Source organism: Mastacembelus armatus, chromosome 7 (assembly GCF_900324485.2).
Source record: "Mastacembelus armatus chromosome 7, fMasArm1.2, whole genome shotgun sequence".
NCBI lineage: Eukaryota > Metazoa > Chordata > Actinopteri > Synbranchiformes > Mastacembelidae > Mastacembelus > Mastacembelus armatus.
In genome coordinates this window covers 21,739,630-21,755,987 of record NC_046639.1, presented here as the reverse complement: position 1 = coordinate 21,755,987, position 16,358 = coordinate 21,739,630, and the positions used below count along the sequence as shown (strand labels likewise).

Below are 16,358 nucleotides of genomic sequence, written 5' to 3'. Positions count from 1 at the left end.
GTGTGTGTGTGTGTGTGTGTGTGTGTGTGTGTGTGTGTGCGTGCGTGCGTGCGTGCGTGCGTGCGTGCGTGCGTGCGTGCGTGCGTGTGTGTGTGTGTATTGCCAGCTGTGAAATGTTTCGTGGAATAGGAGGTTTCACAATATTGTTTTATCTTTGGTTTTTGTTGTGCGTCACTATTTTGTCTCTTCAAACCTTTAATAGTTGTTGAAATGAATTACATAAAGATGATGTTTTAATTTATTTAAAAAATCTAGAAAAGGAAAACTCTGTGAGGAAAACTCACAGGGAAACTCTGTGGCTGAGTTGCTGGCATCTCATCTCCTTGTGACTTCCCCCTCTGTAGGAGTGTGCAGGGGAGCCTCTCTTCATGCTTTACTGTGCCATCAAGCAACAGATGGAGAAGGGACCCATAGATGCCATCACAGGAGAAGCCCGCTACTCCCTCAGTGAAGACAAGCTCATCAGGCAACAGATTGACTACAAAACACTGGTCAGTAAACTCACTGTGCCTTGAGGCTTGTGCCTGTCTGCTTTGTTCTGAGTTATTTCATGACTTGTTAAGCTTTAGTCACATTGGCAGTGACGAAAATGTTAAAGCAAAGTCTAAATAATGAGCAGTAGAGATGAGGAAGCCTCCTTTCCCTACATTAGGCTGATATGTAGTCTGCTGTAGGGAATGATTTCTACCAGGCTATATATGGAGTTTCAGCATCAGTTGTGTTTGGAAAGAGAATGTGATCTGACCATGAACTGGCGGAACTACTACCAAACGTTAATCTCATTGTCTCGCCGAGCTAAGCACTTCAGGTTTGGATTGGAAACATACAGACAAACCTGCTTATCAGCAGGATCTGCTACAGTTGTTTTGGTCTGCACCCAAGTGTGAATTCTGAGTTATTATATGTCCAAACAGTGTGAATTGGCTAGGAAAATGTCCAGGTTTTAAAATAACTGCTGCAAATGAATTGTGAAAGTGTTGTCAGGTACATTCAAATGCACCTAAACAATTTTCCAAGCATCTAACTAGTTGGCAACAGTCTTGCAGTTTTCCTGCTTAAGCCTCTTTTTGTTTGTTTGTCTTTTGCCATTTTTATTTGTTTCTGCCTTTTTTCTGCCAGACGTTGCACTGTGTAAACCCAGAAAACGACAATGCACCTGAGGTGACAGTGAAGTGTCTGAACTGTGACACCATCACTCAGGTCAAAGAGAAACTGCTTGATGCTGTGTATAAAGGAAGCCCTTATTCACAGAGACCAAAGGCTTCTGATATGGACCTTGGTAAGTTCTATACAACTGGACTATACCACCTGTTTGGGACATGTACAGGTATATTCACTGTTCCCCACCGTAATATACATAGTCATAGTCATTATTTGTTCATTTTAACAAATTGATTTGAGCAGCTTTAAAAAACATCATAAAATTTACTGAAAAAAGTGGACAAGTACTGTACATTGAAAAACACATTGACCTTTGAAGCACAACAAAGGCACCGCAAACAACGAAATGATGCAAGATATGCATATAGTTCACATTTGAATATCTTTGCACAGTAAATTGAGCTAATAATGCCAATTTATTTATCAAAACCAAAGATAACTAATAATGAATTAACACATTAACTATAGATTGGCAGTAGAAACAAAATATATTTCACTAGATTTGACTCTTGCAAGATATGGAAGACAAGAGTTAGTAGTTGTGTTGAATTCTGTCCTCTGAATATGTCTTCCCTCTTTTCAAAGAATGGCGTCAAGGTCGGATGGCCAGAATTATTCTGCAAGATGAAGATGTCACTACTAAGATTGACAATGACTGGAAAAGACTCAACACACTGGCTCACTATCAGGTACATAAGGACACAACAGGCTTGATAGACACAAGCAAGATTCAGCTATTATGAAAGATTCATACTGTGAGTATTGCGGTGTGTGTTCTGATGTGCAGGTAACAGATGGCTCAGTGATCGCCCTGGTGCCAAAGCAGAACTCTGCCTATAACATCTCCAACTCCTCCACCTTCACCAAGAGCCTCAGCAGATACGGTACGGCTCCCATTTTCCTCTTGACTTGATCCCATTTAAATCATTCTGTCAATGATTCCCATTTCTCTAACTGCCTTCCACCCCCATGCCCTCTAAGTCTTTTTCATTCACTCGTTTTCTTTGTTTATCGAGGCCATGATTGGGTCTCATTCTTTTTTCTTTTTTACCTGCCTCTGAGTGAATAGCAATCCTTTTTATACATTGCTTTCAGTCCTGGCCAAGACTATTCTACGGCTATTTCCCAGCAGTCTGTAAATGACAGGCATTAAAGTAGACATCTCGATCCCCAGCTGATAGAGTGAAAGGGAGCAACACATGCCAGTCTGATAGGTAGAAATGCAGCATTTGGTATGGTATTCTTCAGTAGAAAATTAAACTATTTAGAAGACAAAATACCATCAAACATGTGCAACTGCTATCACGCCCACTGGTCTGGTGTAGTCCCAAGGCAGTCTGGCTTTTCTCCGAAAACTTTATAGTAACTTTATAATAACATTTATCGTAACTGTTTTTTGCCACTTGGAGGCTGCGGAAACAAACTATAAATACAACATTACATATTATTACCTTATAAATTCATATATAACATGCTACATGAGTAAACAGTTGCCAATTTACAAATCCGCAGGAATGGAAGTTAGCATTCATTTGGAATCAGGTTTCCTAGTAAGCACTGTTCTGGACACTCAAACTCCTGAGGGAAAAATCTGCATTTATAGCTATTTAGTACTTTACTATGTTAACTAGTAATGCTGATTCCTGTTTGGTGCTGGAAAGGTAGAACATTTTACAACTATTTTACTGAAAACAGCTGCTTCTTTCAATTGAAAATGATTCTGATACGAGCATTGAAAGTGAACCAAAACAGTAAAGTTGCAGGCTGGAAAACTAAATGAGTTAAGGTGATAATTTGCTGTCAGTTTATCACTTCTAGCAACCCATTTCACATCCAAGTAGTAATGTGATTCAGCTTTATTATAAAAATATTGATTATAGCTGCTTTAAGTCTATTTGGGTCCACGCTGACTTGAATAGGAATGGATATATGTCAGTATATCACACAACACCTACACTGTTTTGAGTACTAAATTAATGAAATGCAATCACCTCACTTTGTTAAAATTCAGCATCTATAACATTTTTTCTTCACAGTAAAAATGTAAATGTGTTTAGATGTTCATTTTTGCTTGATTGTGGTCATGTGGGTATGTGCTTGTTCGTCGGTGTGTGTGTGTGAGGGTGTGTATTTATGAACAGACATAAATGTTGGCCACCAGTAGCCATGATGCGTTTAGAAAGCCACTCAGCACCCTGCTGGCAAAAACAACAACAGCACTAGACACCACCCCACTCAGCCTTTTTCACTTTTCTATCCTATTCTCTCCCATTACTCTCCATTTCATCCCCTCTCTCTCCTGACCTTTTTGTCTTTCTGTCCATTTATCCCACCCACTCCCTTTTTCTGTCATCTCCCCTACATTTGTGTCTCCTCTCCTCTCCAGCCTTTGTCCAAACATAAAGGTACTGCAACACACATAGCATCCCTCTTTTAGATAGTCATCACTGCCCCATGCACCTCACCTCCCCAGTTCCTCTTCCACCCCCACCCCCACCCTCCACCCCCCACTCCATCCTCAATGGAACAGGCATAGATATGCTTCTCTTTGCTTCACTCTAATCAACTTAGACACTCACACCATGAATAATGAAACCACCACAGATTATAGAGAAAAAGGGAGGGGGAGAGAAACTGTTTGGGGAATTGTTGGTTTTAGATCTGAATCCAAAGGTTTCCAAAAGAAGTTGAGATAATTTTCTTAAGCCATCTTGTGTTTTTGCACTTTAGAGAGTATGCTGAGGACAGCCAGTAGTCCAGACAGCCTACGATCTCGGACGCCCATGATCACCCCTGACCTGGAGAGTGGAACAAAACTGTGGCATCTGGTGAAGAACCACGACCACTCAGACCAGAGGGAGGGTGACCGAGGAAGCAAGATGGTCTCTGAGATCTACCTGACCAGGCTGCTAGCAACAAAAGTAAGACAGAGCAGTAAATTACACACAAGTGTAATTCAGTCAGCTCAAACAGAACTTTGAACCACTGGGGTACACTAAAACATACCACTGGAACTTAGACTAATGGAATCTTTTCAGCATTACTAGCTCTTTCCCCTCACACATTTAACGGTAGAGGAAACTACTAATAGAGCCTGTGGAGGTCCTTGGGCTATAAAATGTATTAAATGACATCATCAAAACTCAAGTTGTTTAAAGATTGTAAATCAGGTAAATGGGTAGACATTTTACATTTATGTGCATCCATGTAGCAGACACTGGTTTCCAAAGCAATATGCAAATTAGAGTCACAGTAGATCAAGGAGAAGTGCCAGAGGGTTTTAAGTGCATTGAGTAACACATAAACTTGCTGCAAATGAGAAAGGTTTTTTGAGACCAAATGTGAGAAAAGTTTGGGTGGAGATTTATACACACACAGTGATGGAGTGGCTGATGTGCAAGTACCCACTTGGTAGGTGAGCACTAGAGATGGTAGAGAGTAATAAAAAGTGGAATAACACAAACAGTTTTTGAAAGGACAGATAGAGTTTTCTATCATCAGCATAAAAATTATAAGAAAAATCATGTTCCACTGCAGGGGTCCCCAACCCTGGTCCTCGAGGTCCACTGCTCTGCTTGTTTTCTTAATATACCTGCCTAAGCCCACCAATTCACTTCCACCCTACCCCCATCAACCCCCTGCAGGCACACTGTTCTACTGTATATGCTGATCATACTGGAGGTGTCTCATGCACCACTCCTCACAGTACTTTGGTGGAAAGCATGGATAGGCTTTATTTGTATCACCATATACAATATTTTCAATAATTACTTTATTGATGGATAAGCAAAATTGTGTTCATTGCTTATTTTCTATTGTTAATGGCATTTAATTATATTATTTGTGCCTTTTTTTTTACTAAATGCCACCATATACTGCATACCCTAGTGAAATGTTGTGAAGGCGTGAAAAAAAAGATACTGCCCAGCACTAGTTGTGCTCTTCTGCTTGCCAAACCACTATAACAATTTCTGTATCACTGAGAGGGTGCAGCACCAGCAGACTGAAACTGTACTGATTTTGTATGCAAGTGCAAAGCTAAGACTCTGGACAGGAACGGTAGGAATGGGACTGACCTGTAGGTTTGAACTTGAAATGTGTTTGGGTCTACTTTTTTAGGAACAGAGTAACCCTAGCCTGCTTAAACATCGTGTTATATCCAAAGCCAGTGAAGCATTATTCATGTGCTTGATCATACCTATTATTCTGGGTGAGATGCTTTGAAAGAATATGTCACAATCAAGTGTATTTCTTTATTGATGGTGAAGCTTCATCATTTTTTGAGTTTCAGCTAAACAAACGAGTTACTAATGTGAGAAAGGACCAACTCTATATGCACATAGATTAACAGACCGCTAACCTTCCTCTCCAACTTGGGAACTTGCTGTATGAGCCAATCCAGTAGTCTTTCCTTCTCTCCTTCACTGTATCTCAGTTCATTGTCTCTTTCCTAATTGTACAAGTAGGAGAGAAATATAGCAATGGGCAGCAGTTACAAGGAAGCCAGCTTTTCAATTTTCACTTGTAATAAGAAAAACAGATTAATAAAAGGTGGCCTTGTGCTGCAGAAGGCAGAGAGGCAGATACAGGAGGTGTCAGGAGACAGGCAATTTGTTGAGGGATTGAAGATTTGGCTTTACATGATGAAAAAATCAGAGAGGCAAATGCAGTTGAAGAGCTCATCTTGTCCTTGTCTTGCCATGGCTGTCTTTCTGTGTGTCTGCCCTGGCATCTCATCTATGTAGCTCGCCACACTTTGATCTGCAACCGGGACAGAATTCATTCCTGTTCCATTTCACAATGGTTGACTAAATACGATCTTCAAACATTTCCTCTTTAATAGATTTTGCCAGATGGCATAGCTGGAAAAGCAAATGTGTTAGGGAAATTCATTTAGCTACATTTCTTGTAATTATGTTGTAGCATTGTCATTGGAAGAGAGCACCAAATCCTAGAGCTGGGGTTCCTGTTTGTGATTCTGCAGAGTTCAGTAGGAGGAGAGAGGCAGTCACTGAGCAGGAGTTATCACTGTGATTCCCAATGGGGTCATTCATACCAAAATGTGCACACTTGACACTTATTGCCCATTCAGGTGCTGTGAATACAAGTAGCTGGAAACGCTACACTATATCCTGTCACTCTGTCTTGTGAAACTATGTTTATTTATCATTCTCCACCTTCTCCCCCAGAGTTTAAAAGATGTTCTTATTCCCCTCTAATTACCAGGAAGATTTGAAAATGAAGTGTGTAGAGTTTTTGTTTGTGAGAGTGGGGGTGGATGGATTGATCATGAATAGCAGCACATAAATGCATAGCACATAAATGACCAAGATCAATATACGTAATAAAAAACAAACAAAAATGTTGTTCAAAAAAACAAAGGTCAAAGTAAGTTGGCATAATAATTCAATATCACCTGTACTAAAGTGTCAAAAGAAATCAAGCTGCCTACAAAATACTTGTCAGATTTGTTTGATCCCAGCTCATACCACTGTGCAATCGTTACAAATTTTATGTCTCAGAGTGCATATCCAATTTGGCCTCTTGCTAGTGCACAAAAAAGGATTACAAGTTATGTTGTTACATAAAGTTCAACATATCTTGAATTTTTAATGTATATACCCTCTCAGCTTTTATACAATATCCCAGATTTAATTTATTCAGCCTTTCAAAAACATGGAAATTAGAGTACTCTCATCCTAACGACTTAACACTGATCACAATAATATGGTGAGAGAAACACAAATGGTAATTTAAAGAAAAACAACACAAATGACAATTCTTAATAAAACTGTAATAAACCTGTTAAAAGAACCATCCAGACAAGAGCATGAAAACAAACAAGGATTACAATTAAATGAAAATTACAGTTTAAGTCTTTACAAATTTCTGGGTTCTCTCTGTCCTTCAGGGTACATTACAGAAGTTTGTGGACGACCTGTTTGAGACCATCTTCAGCACAGCTCACAGAGGCAGCGCACTGCCACTGGCCATTAAGTACATGTTTGACTTCCTGGATGAGCAAGCTGACAAACACTCCATTACGGACTACGATGTGCGACATACCTGGAAGAGCAACTGGTAAGGGAGAGAGTCACACTGTGTTTACCCTTTACCTACTGTGCAATAATTACCACGAATTAGCACAATTATGAAACATGGTAGCCTATGTGTTCCACGTCTCTCCATGGCTCAGTCTGTCTGAAGTCCAGCGCATATGAAAAAATACAAGAATAATGTGTTGATCATTATTTAATGCTTTTAAGCATATATTTAAGTAATTTTTATATGTAAAACAAGGCCTAGTTCCAGCTTCTGAATTGTAAGTAATCATGCATTTACTCAATCATGAAACTTACCAAAAGGTTTTTCTGAGCGAGACAAAATTATAACCTGCTACTATGATTACCTTGCTATCTAATTACTGATCGGCAATGAAATTACACTGAAGTGTATTTAAATGACCTTGTGAATGATAATGATGTGCAACAGGATCTAGCATTAAAGGTAATGTTATATAAGCAATTTGCAAATGTCAGGAAAGTAAATGTTTTGAGTAAGGCTTCTTACCAAAGTCATTAAAGCAATAAATCCAGGTCTTTAAGTGCATTGAACAGTTGCAGTGTTTGCAGTATGTTTGCTTTATAGAATAACTTTGTCATCTTCAAACTAGCATTTCAATCTTATTTCTATATATTCAAATTTTTTATTTATTTTATTCTCAGGTTTTTTCTGTTTGCACAGCATTTAATTGAACTTTTTATACGTTTCTGACAAACTGAATTTAAACCATCCAGCTGCTACTGTACATTATCTGAGGGCAATGGCACCTACTGAAGACGATTAGAACAAAGATAAACTATTAGAACAAGCACATAATGCAATCACAACTGAAAATGCATAAATATGAACTATAGTAAACTAATCAATCGAAGAAAACCTCTGTCAGTTTGTACAAGACAGGACAGCTGCCTTAAGGTACGTATCGTAGGGATACAGGCTGCAGCCAGGTTACATTTAATTAATCCATCTGAATTCATAAAACATTGATCCTCTTCTGAATTTTGTCTTTCCCTCTCTAGTCTTCCTTTGCGGTTCTGGGTGAATGTGATCAAGAACCCCCAGTTTGTGTTTGACATTCATAAGAACAGTATCACGGACGCCTGTCTGTCTGTGGTGGCCCAGACCTTCATGGACTCCTGTTCAACATCAGAACACAAACTAGGAAAAGACTCACCTTCAAATAAGCTTCTCTATGCTAAAGACATCCCCAACTACAAGAACTGGGTAGAGAGGTAAATCAGACTTTAATCCACACGAACTCCCATGCAAACCAACTTCATTTAACTAGAGAATACCAATATGTCACAGCTCTAAATGGTAAATGAAAAAGTTTCTTAAGGTGCTAAAAGCTGAAGAGGTGGTCTACAGGGCAGCAGTGAGAAGGGGTTGAAAGATCAAAGGTAATTACACTTTTTAGTATTGAGCTAAAAACAACTGTAAGGTAAAAAGAAGAATCAGGTTGACTGCATTAAACCTGTTGAAAGCAATAATTTCCTAGAATTATACCATTCTTGCTCCAAAGGCTTACAAATATAAAATATAGTACACACAGAATGTTTGATTTATTTATTTTTTGTTTTGTTTTAGTTTTAAACTTGACTGTGGGAGTTTAGGTCCAAGACACATACAGTACAGTCTTTGATTTTCAAATCCACATCACCTGTAAATGAAAAAGTAAAGAAAGCAGTGGAAAGAAGGATTTATAGCAACTGTTCAGCATCATTTTCCAACTGGAAGCTCAGTCAAAAACATCCTTATTTAGCTCCAGAATGTTGATCTAAACTCAAGACAAGTTATGCACCAGATCCACTTGACATGGATGTTGTTTTTGGTTTTTGGGAAGACTCCAATAGTAATTTCAGGAGCTTTTCTGAACTGCTACTACCCAGACTCTTTGTTTGACAATGTCTACTCCTACAGCATGTTGGGATTTTTTAATTCCCAGATTGTCAAACATGTTTACAGGGTGTGAACATCAAACACTGATTAGAAAATGTCATAAAACAAAATTATTTGACTAAGAATGTTGACATACCTATATGCCCAACTCACAATAACATTTCTAGTATGCCCTCCCCAGTTAATCGTTGTGCTGCACCACTGATACACCTAAATAGGAGAGCAGATAATAAAGGCTCATTCTATTACAAGGTATTTCTTTATATCAAGCAACATGCTTGAATGTGCTAGAGCAAGTCCTAAGGCTTGCAGAGAGCATTTGGAGGCAGTATAAGATAAGGATTTATAGGTGAGGGTTAATTGGGTGCAGTTAAGCCTCGTTTCTATTATGCCTCCTAACCTACACTCAACCCCGGCCTGCCCTACTGCAGTAAACCTTGAGATAGCTGATATATGGATTCTGCTAACTGGGTCGGGTATAGCTCAATATTGGAATATACTCTTAATATACTGTATTGTTCACTCAGTGTGCTTTCTGCCTACCCTCACACTGGGCTTTTTGCTCCTCTCCTGCAGCCAATGCCACCAAGTCAATCATTTGAAGGTTGTTGTTCCACAGCCAGACCGGGCCACAATAAATGCAAGTCAACACTCAGTCAGCATTAGGGACTATTCACAAATTATTAGGGTGGGAAGGGGTCTGATCCATTTATTGCATTTAATAAAATAAAGCAAGAGCCTCCCTGGTGCTATTAATATTTTTCTTTGACCATCCCCTTGATGTAGAGAAAAACAGCAATACCCTTTTTACACCATCTCAAAATAATATATTTTTGGCAAACATCTCAAAGTGATGAAAACGCCACCAGAGGAAAGTTCTTGGTTCAGGATCTGACCTTACTAGAAAGCAGATAATGGAAATACTAAAAGCATTTCCATTGTATTTCAACAATAATGTTGGATGGAATTCAGGCATTGATTAATGAATTATTTCATTTAGATCTTGAAAAAGGCTGCAAAACCTTTTGCATTATGATCATACGGAACATTCTCATTGTTTTTTAATGTCACTTTTTTTTTTTTTGCCAAACCCATTTATCTATACAGTGGATTTGCAATTTTGCCAATAAAGCACACTTTTTTGTCAAATTTTTCATAATGCTTACAATACAGTATTTTGTATAACAACACCACATGGTGGTACGTCAGTGAAACAATATGGCAGTATAAAAATATCAAAGTTAAGAAGTGTACTTTAGTCATCATGATAATGACAATGGTAGCGCAGAGTTGTTGCTCATGACAAACCTACACTCTAAGTGCTGCTGGTTGAAAGCTGGACTTGAAATTCATTTTGTTCATGCTGTAAAAGCTGTCTGAATCCAGTCCAAACCTCCCTGCCACAACAGATCAATACAAATTATGGTGGGACACTGCACAAAATATTAGAGGGAAAAAAAGCTCAGCTAGAAAGCTCAGGCTACTTGCAATAATTAAAGCAAATGATGTTGTGGATGACAGGGAGCAGGAGTTAAGGTGGCTTTTTTTTCCTTCTCCTGTTTTAATAATACAACTCAAAAGGGAACATGGAATAAAATATAAATCTGGGTTGATAAAAAGTTAAAGGACCTTTCCTGCCCTCCCTAAAAAATTAGCCTTCATCAAAAAGCAAAAATACATAACTGCCTTCCTTTTCTGACTTCCCTCTTTGGCTTAATTTTTTTGTACCATCCTCTGGATTCCACATAGAAAACTGTAAAGCTGTGTGTATTGAATGATTTACACCTCGTCCTTAGTCTGATAGGGCAGTAATGTCCAATTGCCATGTCAAAGTGCCAGTGAGCATGAAACTGAAACATTAGAAAAATATTATGCATGGAAATGTGAATATGAAGACTGGTCACCAGCTGCAGAATATTGAAAAACCAGTGAGTCCACACAGTAAGTCAAGCCTTGCATTGAGTACAAATGATTCGAAAAACTCTGCTTGACCTCTCTTCTAGGTATTACTCTGATATCTCCCGTATGCCAGCCATCAGTGATCAGGACATGAGTGCCTACCTAGCAGAGCAATCCCGCCTGCACCTCAGCCAGTTCAACAGCATGTCTGCACTGCACGAGATCTACTCCTACATCATCAAATACAAAGATGAGGTGAGCTCATACTGAATTTGGAATAGAGTCAAACGCAATACAGTGGTGTAATTACTTGATAGCAGAGTGTGCTATGTCTTCCCCCCTTTACTTGTCTTGACTAACACTGTGAGGTCATTTTAATTCAATTACACTGATTACCAGTCCACATCGTTACAAGGTATTATCACCATTAGGATGCACATTAAGGCATGAGCTCAACACATTATGGACCTAATGGAGCTTCACTGAATTTATGTGATTTTCTTTTTTTCCCCAAAGATGTGCGGTATCCTTCAGTTGCTGCTGGCAGATAGAAATTCTTTTTTGTTCAAACCGGAAGTCTGGTTTTCATTTATTGAAGGAATACTTTGGCATTTTATGAGTTATGCTTATATGCTTTCATGCTGAGAGTTAGATGCAAAGATCAATACCACATTGCTCTCTGGTGCTAAATATGAATATTTTATAGGATTTAAAGAAACTGACGTTAATCAGTAAGTTATAAAGATGCTCGGACTTGGGTTTTGTGACAGTTGAACAAAGACGCTAGTGTTTTTGCCTTTGTTTCCAGATTTTGTGCATAGTTAAGCTAATGTAGTATCATCTTTACCACCATGAGAGTGGTATTATTAATGTCATCTTACTCACAACAAGAAAAGAATCAGTGTAACAAAATGTCAGAATATTCCTTTATTTATACCTGTTACACTGACTCAGCTCAGGTGTATCCAAGCAGGGCAAACAGTGGAGAGCAGAGTTCATTTGTAGTGAGTGGTGACTGCTTGCAAATTAAATTGTGTGCGTGTGTTTATGTTTGCGTGTTTGTGTGTGTGTGTGTGTGTGTGTGTGTGTGTGTGTGTGTGTGTGTGTGTGTGTGTGTGTGTGTGCGTGCGTGTGTGTGTGCATGCGTGCATGCTAAATGTCCTGTTTTAAGTGGACTAATAATGTAGCCTTACATCTGTACCATGCACCGTACCCTAACCCATTAAGACCCTGTACACTCACCCCTGAAATGACAATGCCCCCCAGCTATTTAATCTTTTCTTCTTCTTTCCTTCCCTACCTCATTATCCTTCATCCCCTCCATCTCTTTGCTTTCTCCTCCCATGAGTCACTGCAGTTCAAATCCCCCCTCGACAATTAGCCGTCCTACTCCTCCTCTAACTTCTGATTGACAGCCATATGTCCTCCTCAACCTCTGCTTTCTGTGACTTTATCATGCTTTTATGTGGTGAAGATAAGTCATTTCAGCCTCTTTTCCTCCTCTGCTTCCTCCCCCCATTACAGTAGTTATGCTGGCTGGTTGCAGCTGGCTCCATTCAAACTAAATGCTCCCTTTGATTAAAGCCTATTATCCAGATGTAGGCAGCTGCATGATCTCCATCGCCTCTACCATAACACATGCCCTGACCTTACACAATCACAAAAACACACACAAGCTTAAAAGTACACACTGACATTCGCAACCTAAAGCACATACACACCTCATTAAGCGAGAACAAATGCACACATAAATACAGGGTGTTTTTACACATACTGTTCCAGCTCCTCCCTCCCCTGCCGCACAAAACAAGACACCATCATCATACACTGTGGCCATGAACATGCCATTATAGACATCCCACTGGCCCTAAGACCTGCATCCCCATCCATGGCCATACTGTCAGCATCTCTTTCAGATGGCATCCCTATTAACAGACCTGAAATTGTCACCCTAATAGTGTTTCTGCTGAATAGTTGAGGTTTGCTTATGCTACATGTTTGAAAGAATTCATTAGGTATTCTAACCTTTTCTGTATTTGCACTCAGATCCTTTCAGCATTACAAAAGGACGAACAGTCACGCAGACAGCGTCTACGTGGTAAGCTGGAGCAGGTCATTGACACCATGGCCCTGGCTAGCTGAAAACTGGCCAGCACGCCTGCCCTGACAACTTTTGACATTTTGACCCTCGACGTTTGAAGTCTGTCACCATCGTTCTCACAAACAACAACCAACAGACTGCAAGGACACAAGCACCCAGCAGCAGCAGCACACTGGAGGGACAGTAGAGTTTGAAATAAGGCCCTGCCGGGTGGGTTGGCTTATGTTTTTTTCCTCTTCTGAGCCAACAACCCTGCCATGAACAACCAAATCATACACAGCCTCAGCGGACCTCAGCTCAGGAGGGTGTTCATTTTCATCAAGGGCCTTGTCACATTTTGATTCCTACAGGAGCAGCAGTTGGGTACTTTGTCCAGAGTCAGGAGCAGTACATGCACAGAGGTGACCAAAATCTCATCTCGCTAGATACAGAGCTGAAACACTACAAGAAAGCCCCCACCTAGTAACTTTTTGCAGTCAAGGCAACAGTTCAGACTGTGGGTTGAAAAAAAATAAATAAATCCAGGATACATTATCGCGATACTTGATCCCTTTCTCTTTTCTGTTGCCATCCTCTACATGGAGGTCAGAGTTCAGGAACAGCTACAGAAAAGCAGCCACAAAGCTGGTAGGGAATCAGTGTGTTGCTCAAAGACACTTCAGCAGAGTGGATGCTAGACAACATACACTGTAGGCTGCTGCCACTGCAGGCAACCAGGGGGAAAAACTTTGCAGGGAAACTCTTCAGAACTGACTATCCAACCCGCTATCAACAAAAACAACACTGTAGTCTAACAAAGGAGATTTTCAGTTTCACAATTCTGCTTTTGATTTGTTATTGCATTCAATTCCATCCCTCCACCCCCAGCCTACTCTCCCCAGTGCTGTGCCACTCGTGTTACTGCTGAATTTGCACAACAAAGCTAAATCAAAAAGAGAGGTTATATGAATATATATAGATATATAAATACAAGCCTTTTGTTTTTAAAACAAAATGAAAAGGTTAAAAAAAATGTTTTCCATTTTAATGTACAAAAGATAAGTTTGAAAAGAGGATTTGATATTTCCAAGATGAAAAATTATGAAAACACAAGGAAAAAGTTGTCCTGTGCCATGTTTTACTTTGAATGTTGTTTAGTGCAAAGAAACTTCTTTTTGTTAGATGATATGTGATATGATGAAAATTTTGTCATGCTTAGTGACTGAAAGTGAGATTTTAAAATAAGTAAATGGCAAAAAATATATATATTACAGACACTTTCTATATTTCATGGGATCTTGGGGCTGTTTGTGTGTTACATCTTTGGCTCCATATGCAGTGAAATGACAAATGATGTCTGGAAGTTGCCTGTGAGCCACCTACAGTGCTTTTGTGTTTGTTTTGGAAAAACCCAATACATTGAGGTTTAGCCAGTCGATTTATTTGAGACAAAACAGTCATTTCTGTGGTGGCCAGCCCATGCTTTGGTAGCAGACTACTATAGAGGCTTTAGGCAGTTATTTAAATTGAACTCTGGCACACTGGGCTCTTCAACTTCTTGATCTTGTTTTCTATACTCCCCTCTTGTCAGAAACAGTTATAAGGTGTGCCATCCAGACCAACGGCTAGTTTTCCAGTATTGTCTGATGTTTATCTCATTTTCTAGTCTGCAGTGAAGATGGAAAAGCTAAAGATTGCTTTTTTGAAATGTGAACATGGTTTATGAAAACATAATGAATTGTAGCTTGATATACGTGAGTGTTTTGTACCAGTTGAAGGCCTTTCTCTCTCTTTTTTGTGTTTTTCTTTTTTTTGTGGTTTTTATAGGGGTAAAAAAGAAGTTTAAATGTTTTCATTCCAGTACGCACTGCTCCACATTGACTTGTAGGGCTTTGAAAAACATGCTTTCATAAACAATACATTCCTAAAAGGGTAAAAGGGTTATGAGACTAATAAAGAAGGCTAATAGAAACAGTAAAGAGACTGAAAGATGTTAAACCAGGGTACTATATTTTGTGCGTTCCATTAATCCTGTGAAGCCGACCAGATACATCAACAACCAGGTGAGCTAAAGAAAATAGTCATCTACTTATCCCTGTTTCTTTAGATAAAAACAGAACAATACAAACTTATCACTGTTTCAAAATCATCAGGCCTATAAGGTCCATTTAAAACTGAACTTTACTCTGAACCACCAGTTACTGTACTTTTCACTTGTCCAAGACCATACACTGAAACACTTTCAGAAATGGAAACTTAAAGATGGTAGTTACTATTTCCAGCCTCATTCATGCAGTCTTTTTCTAACTTGGTGATAGAGCGTTGTGATTGTAGGGAGTGGTACTCTTCCGTACAACCTAACAGGGCAAAGGGAAACTCCTAAGTACACTTTCCAACACAGAAAAAAAAAACACGTTCTTAACATTCTCATTTATCCTCATCTTAAAACTTTATAGGTGCAGATGCATTTTTTAAACATGGACAGATTTTTTTTCTAATACAGGTAAAGCATTAAGTTTAAAATAGTATCTCAAAACTCACACATAGCAAACAAATAAAAAATAGCAGCATATTTTAGGATGTGGCAACATTACTTTAACAGTTTTTTAACTAAGACAGAATCGCTATAATCAACGATTTTTTCAAAACTAAATTATCAGTTCAAAACAATGAAACAATAAAAACTAATAATTTGAATAATAATGACCTGCATAATATTAGACATGCACATCCCAAAAGTTTAATACATGTACAAGTCGTAGAAACCAATACACATTCTTTTGTGTCTGAATACAGAAGGCCAGCAAATTAGTCAGCATGTGAGCACCACATATAACACACCTGAGGTGTACCAAGGGATTGTTGTTGAGTCACAGCTGTTTTACAGTATGAAAGATGAAGTGTGACTATTGAATTTGGTGTGTGAATTTTAGTCATCAAGATTTGTGGAAAATGTATATCTAAGCCCCTTTGGATTGGCTGTTTGAGCAGCACTCCCTCCAATAAACATCTCATGTTTTAAAAACAATAGGAAAGTACTGATCAGAATAGGACTGAAAAAATTGATCAGAATAATTTTTTAATCAAATGATAGTTTCCAGATTTACACCACAGCTGGGATGTCATGTTTAAAGTAGAACAATGTAAGCACTTCCCCTTTCATTGCCCAAGAGGTAATTCCAGAAACCTTAGTTAACTATCTCCTTTGTCCATGTCCTTTTACACTGAGAGTGTGTTAACTACAATTACCTTGTAA

The 16,358-nt window shown here is 38.9% G+C and overlaps 1 protein-coding gene across 3 annotated transcripts in view; it reads left to right on the top strand.

Annotated features, from left to right (window-relative positions):
* The window catches only part of LOC113145505 (plexin-A1-like), a 206,197-nt gene extending 191,346 nt beyond the window's left edge, over positions 1-14,851 (top strand). For 2 of the 3 annotated variants that reach the window (XM_026332321.1, XM_026332320.1), the window contains exons 25-33: positions 345-491; positions 1,120-1,279; positions 1,747-1,850; positions 1,949-2,045; positions 3,892-4,082; positions 7,073-7,242; positions 8,244-8,456; positions 11,127-11,277; positions 13,069-13,164. In XM_026332321.1, coding sequence (XP_026188106.1) covers positions 345-491; positions 1,120-1,279; positions 1,747-1,850; positions 1,949-2,045; positions 3,892-4,082; positions 7,073-7,242; positions 8,244-8,456; positions 11,127-11,277; positions 13,069-13,164 — 1,329 coding nt within the window. Of the gene's footprint in view, positions 1-344; positions 492-1,119; positions 1,280-1,746; positions 1,851-1,948; positions 2,046-3,891; positions 4,083-7,072; positions 7,243-8,243; positions 8,457-11,126; positions 11,278-13,068 lie in introns of all 3 variants that reach the window. The other variant, XM_026332319.1, reaches the window with a different exon arrangement.
* The last annotated feature ends 1,507 nt before the right edge of the window (positions 14,852-16,358 follow it).